General features: G+C 45.9%; 1 protein-coding gene across 1 annotated transcript in view; it reads left to right on the forward strand.

The window, feature by feature from the left end:
- Positions 1–327: 327 nt before the first annotated feature.
- The window catches only part of FAM193B (family with sequence similarity 193 member B), a 198,626-nt gene continuing 180,158 nt past the window's right edge, over positions 328–18,795 (forward strand). The window contains exon 1 of the mRNA XM_085618326.1: positions 328–558. Within this exon, the coding sequence (XP_085474452.1) occupies positions 415–558 (144 nt within the window). The 5' untranslated portion in view covers positions 328–414. The remainder of the gene's footprint in view (positions 559–18,795) is intronic.

The following is an 18,795-nucleotide window of genomic DNA, read 5'->3' on the forward strand; positions in this document are numbered from 1 at the left end:
GTTCATTAAAAAGATGGAAAACGGACTCCTAAATCTTGTGGTATTATAGTCTTTTGAAGAAGAACACTCGTGTTCGCAAAAGCCTTCTGGGGTGTATTGAATACACCATTAGTTATGTTATTTTCCATCTGTGATTACAATTAAAACCATAAAATAACGTACTTATTTTGTTTTTTTTGGGTTAAATCTACAGCATTTTTTATCAGAAGAGTTTTTTTCCCTCTCGTCTCATTTACCAAAGCCAACCTCCGTTCCAAGATGGCGACTCTTTTCCCTAGAGGTCCTAGTCCACGCTGAAGCTGGTCCGCTTTCGCTGTCGGTGGCGCTGACCTTTACCCCTCGGGAGCCCAACGTGCCGCCATATTGGCTGTTGTCTGTGTGAGCCCGTGAGATAGGAGCGGTAGAGAGAGTATCATGACCCGGAGGAGGAGCAAGCAGGGGGCAGCCGCGGGGGTGCGCCGGGGGTCAGAGCGCGGTGGGGAGGCAGTAGTCAGGGGAGGTGAAATGGATGGGGAACCTGGAAGTCGACTGCAGGAGGCGGTCAACGGCGAGGAGCAGGTGAGGGGCCCTATGGGTGTGTGGAGCGGAGGGGCAGCGGAAAAAGCTGGGTGGGCATGGTAGTAGCGAGGGAGCAGGGGTATAAAGTTAAAGCATATGGGTGTTTTCTTTTCTACTATGGGACAGGCAAGGATTTCTCTTTTTTGGAAGGGATTGAGACTTGTTCTTGTGTGTTGCTTGCGGCAGGAATGTTAGGGTGCAGCGAAGGGCAGGTTGAGGGAGTACATCTGGAGAGAGGAGCTGCATGAAATATGGAAGCTGTGTTTTTGGTTGCAGGTCTGCTAGAGGAAAATCTGTTGGTCGGTGTTAGTATGAGGTTTGGAGATGCACTGTCCGAGTAGCATGGGACGTTGCCGAGGTTTCCCATCTGTCGCTCGAGTACCCCGCCCCTTGCGGAGTCGCACAGGAGACTGTTGCCGCCCATTTAGTATAGTTTATGCAAAGGCCCTGGTTTATTACAGTGTGCTGGTGTTTCTCCGATATTGTAAGATGTCCCTTTGCACTAGCATGACCAGATGGGCCACCTGGATGGTGACAAAGTGATTAGGACTGTCTCCGGACAAGGTAGAACTGATAATGAGGGTTTCTGACTGCTTCATATAGATTGGGCCATGGCATGTATTAAACTTGTATAGTTTGCCCATCAGCCATGGCCCAGGTCAAATATCTCTATCACCCATGGTCAGTGGTATTCGTTTTGCATGGGTGATGTTCTTCAAAGGACTGCGGAGTACCGTGTCTCTATTTCCACAGTTCGTTTCTGTTGCTTCCCAAGTGAAGCAGCATCAGCCTGTGAGCTGCTTACGACGTGTGTCTGAACAGGAGGCTGTGTTTTAAACTGTATCTCCAGAGGTCTGAAATGAACCACCACTTGCCTCGAAACTCATGATATTACAGTCGTATTTCAAACACGTTCTGTTTTGCTTTCTTCACTTGCTTCTGTTTTCATTCGTTTTAAAAAAAAAATAGAAACGCCAATGTCTACGCTGTGAGAAGTTTTTAAACTTAATGCCATGTATACTGCCTAAAAACAAGAGATTTTTAAGTGTATCACAATTTGATCTCATGGATATTGACCCTATCCCAAATGTAGGGTTTTATTAGTCAGTAATGCGATTATGCACACCAGGTATGTTTTGTAAATGTTCGTGGTCCAATAAATCCCAGATAAAGGTCTGTATTGCTTTTTCAATTCACTTTAGTTCCACTTTTTCCTGATTATCATTCAGTAGTCAGCCAACTCGTTTTGGGTTTTAAATATAGTAATCGATCAGCACAGGTTTAACTTGGGTGTAAACGATATTGAGATTTTTCAAGGTTCAGTAATAATCACATGGTTTTTCGTCTTTGGTACTAGGTTAAGATAATGTGATATTGACTAAGTCATACAGTTGTCTCGGTCATAGGATATTCAGCCCTGCTGTATGTTTTCGTGTTATCTAGCCGACTGGATAGAGACTCTAGAATCCCTGCAGAATTGTCCTTCTGTCTACAACCCCTCTCTGAGATTGAAAGCTCATTGAAATCGTTACAGTGATCTCTTTTGACCCCAAGCAGAACTTGAAGTTATACATTATCTTGCTAATACATCACTTCATACTCCTACTAAGATGCTGCCTTGAACATTAACCCCTATCTTGCAGAATATAGTTTTAAGCAGTGATGCTCCAAGTAAGGCCGGGGGCCACATTGAGCTCCCTGGTCAACATCAGCACTTGGCTACTGATGTTTACTCGACTCTTCACTAACATTAAAACAATGTTAAATAAACAGGCAGGCATGCATTTAAAGTTTAATTGAAGTTAAAGAAATGAAAGTTCTGCACCACTTTAGAAGCACCTTCAATTTTAAAGATATCTTGCAGCATAATGGCAAAGTAGGATGAAGTCTGGTCAAAATTCAAAAAGTGTATGTTATTAACTTGCAGAACCATTTCACCTTAGTACATCAGATTATATTATTTCAATGCATTAAAAGGTATATTTTTAATAGTGGTAGTTTTTCAAACATGAATTCAGAAATGTTCATTCTTCCCTCCATTCTCACTACAATTCCAATACGGAATTAAGAGGCAAGTCTGCTGTTATATCCACTCTTTGGAGGGCTGGCTTTTCTATTATACATGAACATCATAGTTTTATTAAATCAAACACAGGAGAAGGTATTGTACAGCACACATCCTGAAGTCATGTATGTGGAGGTCCTCTTGTATGGTAAGGAAGAAACGGGAGGTAAAGTAAAATAAGACAATTGCCTGGGCTCACACAGTTTGGTTAATTAGCGAAGCCAGGATAAATCCCAAGTTTTTGTATACACATTGTGCAATTCAGACACTAGATGTATACAGTTCCCTTCCAATATACCCAACTTAACACCGCCACCCCCGAGCCAACCTGCTGGCATCAATGCGTCCCTCAATCACATCACAGACAAACTTTTTGGCCCCAGGGAAAATGTTTGCAAATACCCCTCGTTTTAAGAAAGCCTTCCGGTCTATTGTGACTTTTGTTGTGAGCATCAATTCTTGTAGGATGAGCTTACTGTCCTGGATTTGTGATTGCAGTGCTTCAGGAGGCCGTGTTATGGCAGCATTACTCTCTTTTGGAAGTAACTGGTTTATATGTATCACATGGCTTCTGTTTGGCTACAGATTTGTCCGTTTGGCTGCAGGGCATGGTTATTGGGGCCTATTTGTCCTCTGACCATTGTACTTGGAACCTACCTTTTGGTGTGTTTACAAGAACCCTCGTGGTAAACATTATTGCTTTATCTTTGTTTAGCAATGATGTGGAGAACTAAATTATTTGCTGTGGTACCTAGGCATGATTTGCGCTTTTAACCAGGTTCGATGAAGTTAAACCTTCAAAATGTCTCATAATTCTGGGCTATGTATTTGAAGAAACTAAGGGAATTGCAATTCTTTGTCAGTGCTAGCTTTAATGACATTCCATACCCTCCAATTCTACATCCATCTTTTTTCCTGTGATCATTAGTGTTTCAGTATGCAGATCAAGTGCAAAATCACCATCCAGATCTTTATGTAGCCCATTTCAACAGGAGATTTGACACTGCAAGATAACCATGCTGAAATCCACTAAAAGTTAACTTCTAAATCAATGTGGTTTTGCAGAAGCACCCCTCCCCCGGATATTGCAGCATTGATTAAAAACATTTGCAGCATAAAAATTGAATTTTTGCGGCACACAATTTCATTTATTTTGGCTTTTGTTTGGCATATTCAGTGATTAAAATGCTACTTTTTAAAATCTTTCTGGGGTTACTCCTGCCAAAAGACTATTCCAGGCATCCTGCTTCTCACAATCCAGCCCTAAAGACCCATATACTTGGCATCCTCCCTTCTCATCCTACTCGCCCCAAAAGACTATTTTAGAAATGAAGGTGTTTGGATGAAAATCTGTGCATTTCTGCTGTGTAAATATTTTTTTCTAGCAAGCTCTTTTTTCTCCTCTGGTGAACTTAACCATCATGCATATCCATTGGAAGAGTGTCCTTTTTCTTTGTCACTGTTTGCCATCCATTTGGTGCTTGAGCGGCCAAGGTGTCTCCCTGTGTGTACTCCCAGATCCATTTGCTGCCGCCTCTTTTACCAAGACTGTGTTGTAACTGAAAGTGTTTGGCAGTGTCTTCGTAGTCTAGAGTAGTAGGCCTTTGTTTCAATACCTGTATGTAGAGAATGCCCACTAGCATTCCCTGCTTAAAGATCTATCCAGTCTCCATTATTGGTTTGCTTGCCTTCATCATTTAAAAAAAAAAAGTTTTATTAGATTTTTACAAGCATGCATGGTTTGTACAGTTTGTCAAGACATTGCGTTGCATAGTGGCTGGTTACATAGGCATTACTATACGTCTTGTCAAACATAGTGTGTCATGTTGTGTTATGGAACGTTTACATTATGCCATCCAAATCACTGCGTTACATAGCAACAGCGTGTGTGGTCCTTTTCTATTTGGCAAGCTGCGAGTATATGCTGTGGTGGCAATTGCCCGTTGTTGTTGGGGGGCCTGCCTTGCGCACCTGCCCGTTGCTTGTGCTAGATCATATGTGGTGTTGAACATAGAGGAGGGTTATAACTAAACAAGGAAAAAATAATACTCAATAGGGAGTGGGTGTGAACTTCGGGACTGGCTCCCGTGCACCTTGCTTTCCTGAAGATGTGCGCAGCTTTGGTACCAGGCATGGCTATTAGCCTGGTGTGGGGCACGCATGTGGGCCTGGCTGTCTTTCCCTTTGTGTCCTGTTGGGACCTATGCAGTCTGGGGCTGGCTTCCATTGGGGTCTGGGGCAGTGTGTCAATGCTTTCTTGGAGGGCCAGGGCAGGTAGGATTGAGTCCCAGCTAGTGGCGAGGGGAACCTTTTGGATTCCTAGTGTGTCCTCACGGCAGAGTGCGACGCTCTCCGACATGGCCCAGGTAAGCATCAAGTTTCTCCACATTACCATGTATGGGGGGCAGGATGCTTTCACCGCTTGGTGATCAATCGTTTAGCTACTGCCATTCCAAGGTCAGTATACCTGGAGGTGACTCTGTTGTTGTGGTTCCTGCGGTATAAATGTAAAAGGTGAATGTGGCAGGGTGCGGGAAGTACATTGCCAGTGTATCTGCCACTGCTGACCAGTATCCTGCTAGGGTGGGGCATTGCCATAGCATGTGCAGCAGATTCACGTCTACACTTGCGCATCTGGGGCACGCCGAGTCTTCACACTTAAAGTACTGATTGATTTTTTTTGTGGGGTGAGATATACCCTGTGTATTTTGTAAAATTAGATTTGGTGCAGGCGCGCGTTCCTAGGAATTTGCGTTGGGCTCGCCAGTACCGAGGTCCACTCCGGGTCTTGTCAACTGGCGGCCTATGTCTGCTTCCCAGTGTTGGTGGAGGGCAATAGATTAATTGCTGTGTGGTGCCTGAGTGATTCTGCAAACCACTTACTGAGGTGCCCCCGTGTCACATAACCTGTAGATATTGTATCGTGAGATGTGTCGTCGGCTCAGCTGTTAAGTCTCCCCACTTAGCGGTAAGTGCCGTCAGTAGGGAGCGGTGGAGTAGGAACCGACCCCCCCGGGGGGGTAGGTCGGCCTCTCCACCAGTGCCGTGTATGGGATTAGCGTGCCTTTGCGGTATAGTTTGCTTGCCTTCATCATGCATGGGCATAGGTGGAAGTTGTGTGTTGAAGTGGATATGGTTTACACGAGAAAGCGTACATTGTGGTTCCATTTAGACTTTGTGTACATAAGATGATGATTAACCTTTGAGAAAGCTGGGTATTTTCAGTCTGATACTTCTCCCCCACAGCCAGCCTCCAAAAGTAACTCTGCCAGCAGAATTGTTGTAGGTCACAAGCCCGTTTCTTTGCTAAAAGTAGTATGTCATAATATTGGTACAAAAAATATAATCAGACAGAAATATTGCCTTAAATACTCTTTACAAAGATATTGTGCCATTAGGTGTAGATGTTCTATTATTAACTCCAGTGGGATGGTATTTTGGATACATTTAGTTAGGATTCAACATTCCTGTCTGACAAAATTTAGTTACAATAATCTGGTAGCATACTGCCTGAGTGAAATTCACCCATTCCCATATTTTAGTATTATTGCTGGTCCTTAGAGTAAATGGCAGAAAATGGAGACTTTTGTTTAGTCTACAAACCACCAGGAACAGACAGTAATGCATTGAACCATGCATAGGTTACTGGTGAGTATGCATAGTAACCAGTCACTATGCAACGCAGTGGCTTTGTAACAAAGGAAAACTGTACAGTGACCACTAGATGAGGACAAGCACGTAAGCCATTATTTGGTACATCGTCTATGCTATCAGGAGGCCTCTACATTAGAACATTATTATTATTATTATTAAGACTTATAAAGCGCACAGCTACCCTGGGGCATCCCGGCGCTATGAACAGTGCATCAACCGTGGGACCATGGAATAAAGATAGCGACTCACAGGGGAAACAGATGTGTTTTCAAGCCTCTGCGAAAACGCAGGGTACAGGTCTCAGCTCGGAGTTTTAATGGGAGGGAGTTCCAGAGCATTGCTGTATGCACAGAGAATCGCCTCCCTCCCGTGCGTGATCTTTTTACTCTCGGGACCTGGAGCAGACACCTCTGGTCAGACCTCAGTGCTCTATTCGCTTTATAGGGTACTACCAGGCTCCCTAAAAGAGGAGGCCCGCCGCCCTGGAATGTTTTATGGGCGATGGACAGTGCCTTGAACTGTACTCTCTCCCGCACCGGTAACCAGTGCAGTGCCTTGAGAGCGGGTCTGGCGGATTCTGTTCGGGGGATACCCATAAGGAGTCTAGCTGCCGCGTTTTGCACCTGCTGAAGCTTGTTAAAAGTCGATTCAGGGGCGCCCAGAAACAGACTGTTGCTGTAATCAAGGCGAGATGTTATCAAACCCTGAATCAACAACTTCCTTGATGGAAAAGGAAGAAGCGGAAGGATTTTCCGCGCAGCCCGCAGCAGGGCAAAACAGACTCCCGCAGTTCTTTTGGCGTGAGTTCTGAGGGAAAGATCTTGCTCCAGCCAGACTCCTAAGCTCTTGATCTCCTCTTTCATGGTTGGAAAGTCACCCATACAGCTTGGCCAACATGAAGGTGACAGTGGTGGCACTTTGTTTCCAAGCAGCATGATCTCTGTTTTAGAGCCGTTCAGCTTCAGGGCTGAACTGCTCATCCAGGTGTGGACGTCCGCCAGACATGCGTACAACAAGTCAGGGTTCTCCACCAGTTGAGGAAGGGCGACCACAAGCTGAGTATCATCAGCATAGCTGATGATTTTGATGTTATAAGGGGTCACCACATCCTCCAGGGGGGCCATATAGACATTGAATAATGTCGGGCTCAAGGACGAGCCCTGCGGCACCCCCCACTGGAGAGAAATAGATGGAGACTTGTTGCTTCCTTCCCAGACCTGATAGGAACGGTCTTCCAGAAATGAGCAGAGCCATTTCAGGGCGACACCTGCCACACCCACCTTTGACAGCCGTTGGGTCAACACCTGGTGGTCAACGGTGTCGAATGCCGCACTCAGATCCAGGAGGATCACTGCCACTGATCCTCCCGAATCTAAGATGCGCCTCGATTCCTCAACGACCGCCAGGAGGGCCGTGTCGGTGCCATGGCCGGGACGGAAGCCGGTCTGCGAGTCTCGGAGCAGACCATTTGACTCAAGAAAGTTGGACAGTCGATGGTTAGCAAGTTTCTCAGCAATTTTGCTGAGACCTGGCAACAGAGAAATGGGCCTAAAATTGGCCAGCTCAGCTGCGTCAAGGTTAGATTTTTTTAGAAGAGCCTTGACCACGGCTTTTTTCCAGGTGGGTGGCACCAGACCACGAGAGAAGGAGGCGTTGATCAAGTTCGTAATGGGCCCAACCACAGCGAATGCCGCTTGTTTTAGGATTTTGAAAGGGACAGGGTCCATAGGGGAACCGCTTTTTATGGAAACTATAGCTTTTAATGTTTCACTTTCTGAAACTGGGCCGAACATGTCAAGGGAGAAAGGACACTCTTTTATCCCCACAGGGAGGGGTTCTTCTTGAATCCCATGAAATATAGCAACCTGGGGTAAGGAGTCTAGTATTTTTACTATTTTAGTGTGGAAAAAATTGGCCAACTCCTTACACCTCTCAGGGTCATGGGTGACTGCTGGCTCAGGAACTTTTAGCAGTTCTTGCACCACCTTAAAGGTCTCCCTGGAGGAGTTTGAGGCAAGTTGTATTCGCTCCTCAAAAAATTGTGCTTTTGCCAGGCGGAGGGCCGCTTTATAGGCTCTCATCGCTGTCCAGTAGTCCTTACGCCTGGCCGCATCAAATTTCTTCCTCCAGGCCCTTTCCAGTTTCTTACATCCTTTCTTAAGCAGGCGGAGCTCCGCCGTGAACCAGGGGGCGGAACCCACTCGTTTCTCCCTCTTCTGTAGGGTTTTCACCGGTATGAAACCATCAAGCGAGGCAGTCAACCATCGGTTGAGGTCAGCGTCTCCTTGAATCGGGTCTGCCTCAGCTACGGGTTGTGAATTTGCCAGGGCCTGAGTCCAGTCACCGATCGGTAGTCTGGACCATATACGGTCCACCACCACCTCTTGAAATGTCGGTTTAGAGGGCAGATTGATTTGCCATTCCATCGACACTAAGGAGTGATCTGACCATGGGAGCGGAAGAGCTGGTCTGGCCCTCAGCCGAGGGATGTTCGAAAATACCGGATCCAGCAAATGGCCCTTCACGTGGGTGGCTCCTGTGTTGACTAACCGGAGCTCACAAGCAGATAGATCTCCTTTGAGGTCTGCCGCGATCATATCCGCAGTGTCCTCAAAGTGCAGGTTCAGGTCCCCTAGCACAATGAAGGAAGATGTGGATGTTGCCAAGAGGGTGACCGTTTCCATCACAGAGCTTACGAAGTTGCCGACCTTACCCGGGGGTCGGTAAATCAGCAGGCCAGCCAATGTAACCGTTGGTGATACCTGTATGGAAAAGTGGCAACTCTCACAATCTGCCACCAAGCCCCTCCAGACCCTGCAGTTAAGGTTATCACGATAGATAACGGCAAGTCCACCCCCTCGTCCCTCAGGTCTATCCAAATGACCGATAAGGTAACTTGGAGGGAGGGCAAGTACAATGTCCGCATCAGAACTAGAAGTAATCCACGTTTCCGACAGAAACAAGATGTCTAGTTCGTGCTCTTGAATAAGAATGTTAATTTCTACGGCATGACACGGAAGTGACCTGCAATTAAGCATGCCCCATAGTAAAGTACTTGTATCAGGAGGAGGATGAAGCAATGCGTCCAATCCTCGTGGGGGGAGTATCCGCGCACCCAAGTTGGTAACAGGGTACTTTTCCGGGGGATTAATGCGTAATGCAAGTAACTCATCTCGTGAATAGATGATACGCAATAGTGGAGAATTTGACATAGTACCATGCCCTAAGCCCGTCTGAGCCCGGACGAGCCCAGACGGGCAGGACTCTGGCTGGACTCCGGCGTGGGTCCGGCGACTCCGCTGCGCATCTCCGCTGCGCATCGTCATAGCGAGCTTTAAGTAGGGCGTGGAGTCCGGTCTGCGAAACTAGTGCGCTGGCCGAGTGTCACCACGAGGAGTCCCTGCCTCACCCAAGATGGCGGACAGGAAAGGATATTTCAGTAAGACTGTGGCCCTGCTAATTTTCATCCGGACTGACCAAAGTGCACATATATATGAAAATGCAGCAGTGACTTGAGGATAAAAATATAGCTTGTATGCCTCCATTAAGAGCTAGACCAGGGGTCTCCAAAGTTTTCTGTATAAAGAGCTACTTACGTTAAAAACATTATAAACATCCAGGGCTACTAATATTAGTCTTTTAATAGTAAGCATATCAGTCACAATTACACTAGTGGCCACCCGATTCAAAATTGTGAGTAGAGATCACCTCACTGCATCAGGCAGGGCTGCAAGCAGTAATGTGAACAAGGCTTAATGAATTTGTGTTGCCGCTATGTGGGTAATACACAACAGCCATGGCTGCAATGCCTCCAGTACACTGTAATAACGTGAGCAATAATTGCCCCATGCTGTATGATTTATCTCTTAAATATCAGCTGTAAATATATTTGGCAAATTCCACCATTTTCCTATAATCATCTTCTGAAAAAAGTTCTCAAAATGCACACATTTTTCTCTTGAAGACATGCTTTTCAGTTTTGGTATACATATATTAAGCCAAACAAAAGCCTCTAATTTAGTAGGCTGGGCTGCTCACAGAAGAGCTACCAGCAGCTCACAAGCTATTCTTTGGAGAAGCATGAGCTAGACAGTGCATGTCAGGAGAAGCTCACTTGATCTTAGGAATATCTGAACAATGCTTAGGTATCTGGAGCATAAGTATGGAAGATGTTCCAGTGGGCCTAGGTCACTCGGTAACCCAGATGGTCAAGAATACTAAAGAAAGAACTTTAATATGAAATATCTACTTATCGAAGGCAGGTGACAAGCCTCCTCTATCCATGCACTATCTTGTAACTGTAGGGGGCTGTAAAGAGTGAGATGGATAGACCCTGAGCCACAAACACATGAGTTGTTACAATTTACATACACAATAGTGAACAGGAAAAGACCTATGATTTGGTTCTGCAAAGCCTTTAGAAACCTGACCAAAACTAACCCAAATGACCAGAAAGCAAAATAGACTTCTGTAGAGACCTGGCCAACAAAGAATGGGGGGCGAATATTAGTATATACATATAGTAGCAAGAAAAACCTGCTTGAAATATACACAATTTAATTTCCTACTGTGCACTGCACACCCCCAAAAATAACATACTATATCTGAGACAATCTCACTGACAGGCTCGAGATGCTTACAGGCACTGGGTTTTGCCATATGGTATGGACCGCCCCTGCACTTAGACAATATACTGAGGGGCTTAACAGCTTGAAAACTCAACATGGAGTGTGAATTTGTGCACACCCTGGAGGTGCCTGCTAGGCCGCCTCATGCGACCCAAGACTAAATTGTCAAAAGATTGTTGACTACGTCCTGGTAATCTTCCACAACGCCACCTCTGAACCAATGGGGGCGATGGCACAAAAATGGGCTGAAGCTAAAAGTATGACACTGCATAGGGAAGAACCTTGAGCCTTAAAGAAACTATTGCACATCCGTGGTATGAAGTACTATGGGTATTCCTCTTGTAGCAGGTTAGCTTAGCTATAATGTGGGGTGGGGCAACACCCTCAGTTACCCTTTGTAATGCACACTGTCTGACCCAAAGGCATGATGAGTAATGAAGGTAAAAGACCAAAGCCTGGGTCTCTCAATTCTGCACACTGGAGACCCCCACGCGTGATGCACAAATCAAGCTCACACTGGAGCACTCCTCTACCATGACTATTTGCGGACTACAGGAGACAGTAAATTTAAACAGATATAGTGCACATCCCAGTTGTTGCGTACGTCATAGAAGGCATACACAACACCAATGCAGAATGACCAAACATTTAATTACGTTGAAAAGTTGCAACAACTGAATGGCTGTGAGCTCCAACCTCATTCCTACCATAGAAAGGTTTTTTTCTTTTGTCAAAATGTTTCTAAATCTGCATGTTTTCTGTATTATACACACACATACAGAGTTATACAAGTGTTAAAATATGTCCTAGCACAGTATTTTGTACTGGAAATGTCCCATTCAAATACAAACCTATGCTTGACATCACACTCACTCTTGCACTATGATGCAATGTCTTTGTGAATTAGCTCAAGGCAGCCTGCAGTGCAGGGAGAGAGAATACTAGGGTTATATCTTCATTAGATGTGGCGCTGTTCTGCTCTCTCCCTTTCACGCAATCGATCACAGCAATTCTTATTGCTGCACTGTGTTGCAGGAGTTTTGTAAATTTGGCGCACACACAGTATAGAAATGTAAACCGCAAGTATGAAAAAGTTGGACCAGATGGGTTTATTTATTTATTTATTTATTTATTTATTTATTTATGGGTTTCTATAGCGCTGGAATCGACTCCAACCGGAGTATCTCTGCGCTGTGATACCAAATAGAGTCTAAATAAATATGCAGATGAGGGGCAGGGTCTAGATTTTATCAGTAAACAGAGTTTTCAGTTGCTTCCTGAATTTTAAATGGTCTGTGCAGAGCCTGAGGGCCAGAGGCAGTTTGTTCCACAGTGTGGGCCCTGCAACAGATAAAGCTTTCCCTCCATGTCTGGTTTTTTTTGCACGAGGTACTGCCAACAGAAAATTCTCACTAGATCTCAACGATCTGGAGGGAGTGTAGGGGATAAATTTCTGCTCCAGGTATGTAGGGCCATTTCCGTTTAAGCATTTATGGATAATGCAACATATCTTAAACTTGGCTCTTTGTCGAATGCTCAACCAGTGTAGTTTCTGTAATAGAGGTTTTGATGCTGTTCTGGGGGGAGCATTTAGGACAAGGCGAGCTGCCGTATTCTGGACCACCTGGAGCCTATCCAGAACTCCTTCATTAGCAGAAAGGAGCAGTCCGTTACAGTAGTCAATACGACTCAATATAAGGGCTTGCACCAAAGTTTTTCTGAAGGAATCCGGTAGCAGTGGAAATATTCTGCGCATCATGCTGATGGTGTGGAAGCATGAGCCAGCTACCATGTTACTGTGCTGTTTGAGAGAAAGGTCGTGATCAAGGCGTATCTCCAGATTTTTGACAATCTGTTTGGGCTCCGGAACAGTGCCAAGATCAGATGGCCACCAGTCAGGAGTCCACAGTAATTTGGCATCTCCAAACAGCATTACTTCCGTCTTGTTGACATTGCACTGTAGGAAGTTGGTGGACATCCACTGTGCGACGGCTTTCATGCCAGCGGAGAAGGAGTTTCTTATTTCTGTGGTGAGATTTTGAAAGGGAAAGAGGAGCTGCGTGTCATCCGCATATGACACGGGGATGAAACCAAATTTGCGCATCACTCTTGCCAGGGGTGCCATGTAGATGTTAAAGAGTGTTGGGCTCAAACAGGAGCCCTGTGGCACCCCTTTCGTAATCTCTACCTCAGTTGATCTGTATTCACCCATGGTGACAGTCTGGGTCCGATCCGTAAGAAAACTCCTTAGCCAAGCAAGGGCCTTGTTCTTGACCCCTACGTTCGACAACCGGTCAATGAGGATGTTATGTGACACGGTGTCGAACGCGGCTGAAAGGTCTAATAACACCAAAATTACCGAGTAGCCTTTGTCCTGAAACATATGCAGATCGTCAGTGACAGACAGGAGGGTGGACTCTGTACTGTGTTTCGGCCTAAACCCAGATTGAGAGTAGTCTAGGCCGCCAGCTTTCTCAATGTAGCTGGATAACTGACGATTAACATACTTCTCAGTGAGCTTTCCCAAAAATGGCAGCAACGAAATAGGTCTGAGATTTGACAAATCAGTCCATGGAGTTGTGGTGTTCTTCCTGATTGGCCTGACTAAGGCCTGTTTCCACTGCTTGGGGACAGAACCTGTACAGAGGGATAAGTTAACAAGTTTTTCGATGGTGGGAGATAGGATTCCGAGCAAGGTGGGCATGAGTCTTGCCGGGATGATATCATCAGGACTTCCACTTTTAATCTGCGTCATGAGCAAGGACACCTCTTTAGGAGAGATAGGGGGGAAGAGGTCTAAAGTATGAGGGCCACTATCAAGTTCTGAATCCTGAAAGATAGGGACTGTATTTGTAGTCAAATTGTTGTTAGAGTTGACTATTTTAGCATAGATGAGATCGATTTTGTTGCAGAAAAATTGCGATATATTGTCGCAAAGTAGTTGTGACGAAGTGTCTGCACTCTCACATGCTGTAGGATTGGTGAAAGAGTGAAGGACCTGGTATAATACTCTGGGGGAGTTGTCTGCAGCCGTGATAAGAGTGGTAATATGGGTTTTTCGCGCCGTTCTGATAGCTTTATGATATACACTTAGAGCGTCCCAATAATGTTTCCTATCTGTTACCAGATGGGTAGATCTCCAAATCTTTTCTAATTTCCTGGCTGTTTTCTTGAGATTTCTGAGCTCTTCAGAGAACCAGATCTCTTGTTTTTTGGCTGGTCGGGGTCTAAATTGTTTTAATGGAGCTATCTTATCTATGGCTGTTTTAATGTCTTTGCTAAACATATCAATAGCTTTATTGATATCATCAGGAATCACATGGTAGGGTTGGACAAATTTCTCAGCAAAGGAGGCCTCATTAACTTTATGCCATTGCCGCCGTATTTCAGGGATATTGGTGGTTTTGAGGGTAGTGGTTGCAGGATAGGGAGTATAAAACTCAAGGATAAAATGGTCAGTCCAGCTGACCTGTGTAGGGGGAAGGCATGTGACACTAGGGAAATTGGTTATAATCAGGTCTAGAGTGTGTCCGGCCACGTGAGTTGGGCCCACATTGTGTGGTTGGAGACCTAGCAATGAGAGATCGTTAAGAAAAGCCTGTGCTTCTTTACAATTTATAAGTTCACTGTGAAGGTTGAAGTCACCTATTAGCAAGAATTCTTTGTCTTTTTGAACATATGGCGCAAGATTTTCCAGTAATATGTTGACAAAGTTGGAGCTAGGTCCAGGGGGACGATAAACCAGGGCTCCTAATCTGGTTTGTTTGGTGGAATGAGTTGTTTTAAAAATCAGCAATTCAATGTCCGGAGTGCAGAGTTCTGCCAAAACAGAGCAATTGATGTGATTTTTATGAGCAATAGCAATCCCTCCACCTATTTTCTTAGGTCTGTCTAACCTAATCATTTTGTATCCTGAAGGAATGGCCAATGTAATGGAGGGAGTGGAATGGGGTTTAAGCCACGTTTCAGTCATGAAGCAGTAGTCAGGCTCATTTGTAGAGATTAGGTCCCATACTTCAGAGGTATGCTTAGGTAAAGAGCGTACATTGCAAAGAATGTTTTTATGACCAGCAATTTTAGGTGTTTTGTAAGATGGTGTATGGCTGTTCACACATCTATCAGGGCTTTCTCCCTTCAGAGTAGTGAACTGGGATTTACAATGTAAGCATGTAAAAGGCCCTTCTACAATAAGTTTAAGGTCTTCATGACAATCAACAATCTGTAGATCCTTAAGTACCTGGGCTGAGTAGGTAATCCTGGCAGGAAGCGGGACAAGCGGGGAGATAGGTGAGACCGCCATGGCCCCTGGCACCGTCCTGGCGCGGACGGACGCAGACGGGCAGGTCTTTGGCTTGTCTTCGGCGCGTCTAGAGGCGCCTCCCTGCGCGCAATCGCTGCGCGCTTGATCCCGACGAGTGGCTAAATAGCCCCAGTAACAGCAAGGCTAGAGCGCTACCCGCTCAGTGCTGCAGCGGAAAAGCGGAAGTGTGTCACTCAGGCTCGTACCTGTCCCGCCCTCCGCTCAACGGTATTGGATACCGAGTCGGACCAGGGCGGGCAGGCTGTAACACAGAGCGCTGAGTGTACACGTAAGTTTTTAACCCCTGTCAATGCCTAAGATAAGCGTCTAAGCCCTGAATGAGAATATTGTGGCACAGTTTAAAATATACAATTCTGTCAACTTTAAAATCAAGCTTTCTAAAATATCGCTCTAGGGCTTTGCGTTTCAGCAATACAGCATCAGCAGAGAATTCACACTGTACCTGGCATCAAGCGGGGTCGGCCGACACTGCCACTGTCAGCCTTACCGCCTTTATGATAAATAGTAAAAACAATATGCTAAACACTTTTACTTTTTTTGCAACAGTTTATTTTTGTTATATTGGATACAGCATGCACATTACAATGTTTATATACAGTAAGATACAAGTAATTGACAAATATACAAACCACTGCAGTTATCAACCTATTAATTTACCTAAAGTGAAGTTTCACGACTTTGAAATGCAGGTTTATTGCACATTTCCTTGATCTTTGCCTTTGTTTCAACAGTGTAAAAAAAAAAAAAAAGTGTACACGGTTTCCCTGTTTTTGTTGCGATAAATGTCAGGAAAATAGCAGGAATCGGGCTTCACATTTAATTTCGTGTTTTTTGTGCAAAATTGCGAAAAGCTGGAAGGGCTGTGTGCAGGTTTTAATAGTAGAGATAATGAGCTTAAATCCTTAAATAGACCTCAGACTGTGTCCGTGGCTGTTGCCATTGGTCTCCCCTGTTGTTTTCTGCATGCTTTTGCATTGCTTGTCACTAAAACAAGCAATCCCACTCAATATCACAGTTTAACATTTCTGCAGATCCTTGCATTTTAAACAGCATGCCAGAATATTTATAGGGGTAGCGCTTGAGGGAACGCACAACACGCCACCTTTCTTGTGGTTCATAGACCATTGCATTTGCTGCGCAGTAGACTTTACAGGAGCTGAAAGTCTTCTGAAAAGCCTTTCTTTTAAATTCTTTCAAATTTTGTGTGCTTGAGTATTGTTAAGTGTGTGAAACTGTTTGTGGGATTGTTCGCAGATTTATGACTCCCCCAGCATATCGATACTACGTTTCGAGGTCACCTCTAGCTTGTGGCCAGTTTTGGGTACAATACTCTAGAAGTGAGAATAACTAAATGTAGTACACATCTGCTGTAATTTGTCCAGTTCTTGAGGGCATTTTTTTTTTCTATCTAAGCTCGGGATTATCACAAAGTTAAAGTCCCCTCCCCACAACATTTGTCATTCCGCATCCTTTCACCGTGTCGCCTAACGCAGCAAAAAACTCCGGGCAGTCGGAGTTCGGGCCATGGACATTGATCAATAAAAGATCCAGTCCCCGCCCCTGGCATCTAGAGATCACGAACCTCCTGCCTGTATCCTCCTTCAATAGCTGTAGTGTGTAATCTGATCTAGGATTGACCCATGTCAATACTCCTCTAGCATGAGTAGTGAAGCCTACTGCATGTATATTGCCCTCTATGCCTCTGGCACGCATCATTGGACTGTGCAGAGGGAGGTGAGTTTCCTGCAACAGGGCTACGTCTATCTTGCGCCTATTGAGCTACTGCAGAACTTTTTGCATTTTGCGGTGGTCATTCAGGCCTCTCACGTTCCAGGACAGTGCCCTGAGGGAGCCTATTGGTCTATCTTCAGCTGTTGTTCCTGTCCTAGTGTTCCTGGCTATTGCGCTTTGCAGTGCGCCCTAAAGCCTGTGACTGACATTCATATTTACCTCTTGACTTAACATCTCTAACTTCCCCCAACACGGGGAACAACAACTGGTTCCCGATCCTACCCACCCCTCCCACAGCAGACCACCCACAACTCTGTCGCGCATCGTCCCTGCCAGGGACCTCCCACACCACCACTCCTTCCTCCCCCCAAATTGGTGAACTCCCTTTGTGTTTTTCACTTGCGGGTGGAGGTCGCTCTATGCACAACAAGTGAGACGATAAAAACGCATTTACCTACATGCGGCTGTCCCGGCTCGCCTTCTGTAGTGCCTTCGGATCAACAAATATACGAGAGCGTCCTTGTCTGTTAACCCGCAGCTTCGCTGGGTACAGCATGGCGTAGTCCACTCCCATGTCTCAACTGTTTTTTCATAGAGATAAATTGTCTGCGGGCCTCTTGCACTCTGCTCATGAAGTCTGGGAATAGTGAGATGGTTGATCCTTCAAAGGTCAGTCTTTGTTTGTCCCTCGCCATACGCAGTGCCGCATCTCTATCCCGATAGTTTAACAACTTAGAGATAATTGGGCGGGGTGGGGCCCCTGGTGGCGGTCTGGGCCCTAATGAGCGATGTGTCCGTTCCACCACAAACATGTTCGAAAACACTTCTGTACCCAGCAGATCTGTCGGCAGTTTCTCCACAAAACGCTCCATATTGCCTGTTTGCGTCGTCTCCGGCAGACCAGTTATCCGTAGGTTACAGTGCCTTGAGCGTGCCTCCAAATCCTCCGTTTTATCTTGCAGTGCCAGCGTGATCCTCTCCAGCTGTTTGTGGTCTGCATTTAGGGTTGTCTGCGCCTCCTCCGCTTCCGTCATTCGGCCATATCCAGCCTTTCTGCGTGCTTATCCAGCCTCTCCCCCCCCCCCCCCCCCATTCTGTCCATTTGATAGGAAAGGGTGATAATCTTCGCGCCCAGAGATGTGATGCCGTTTTGTAGGCCTTTTTCCATTGATAACAGCAGATTGCGAAGATCCGTATCCTCCTCAGCAGGCAGAGGAGTCTGAGTTGTCGTACGGGAGGTCGAGTCCTGAGACTGAGTGCGCTTTTGATCGAAGGTAAGTTTGGGTCTTGTCAGTTCTACCCATTGTCTTCTGGCACGTGGTGGGGCCAACACTTAGCTGCTGATTTTCTCCGCCTCGAGGACAGGGCAGGAAGGGCGAGACCTCCAGTCCCCCCTCAACGAGTCACTGCTTCTCCCTAGGTCAGGAATCGTATCTTAGTGGCATCCGATCATTCCCGTCCGCTTACCAGTCCCCGGGGTCAATACCCGTTGTTTCAGGTATTTAATCGCCCACTACCACTCTTCTTCGCCTCAGAGTACCGCCGGCGTCCCAGCGCCAGTCTTGCGTTTCTCCACGTGACTGTGTGTGACAATGGACTCCTATCTGGATAGCTTCAGTTGTTGGCTATTCCGTTCTGATCTGGCAACGAAGGAAACATTGTTCCACCGTCCGGGGTGGCCCACGCCAGTCTTATGCCATCTCCTGTACCACTACAACACTCTTTGCTCTTGCCGCTGCCCGGTCGCGTCTATTTCTGCTGACTCCCTTACTGGCAAGCGGACATCTCCGGTGTCGTTACGCCAAGCCAGCTGGAAAGGCGGTGTCTGCTCTCTGTTA

The sequence above is a fragment of the Triturus cristatus genome, chromosome 7 (genome assembly GCF_964204655.1).
Source record: "Triturus cristatus chromosome 7, aTriCri1.1, whole genome shotgun sequence".
Lineage (NCBI taxonomy): Eukaryota > Metazoa > Chordata > Amphibia > Caudata > Salamandridae > Triturus > Triturus cristatus.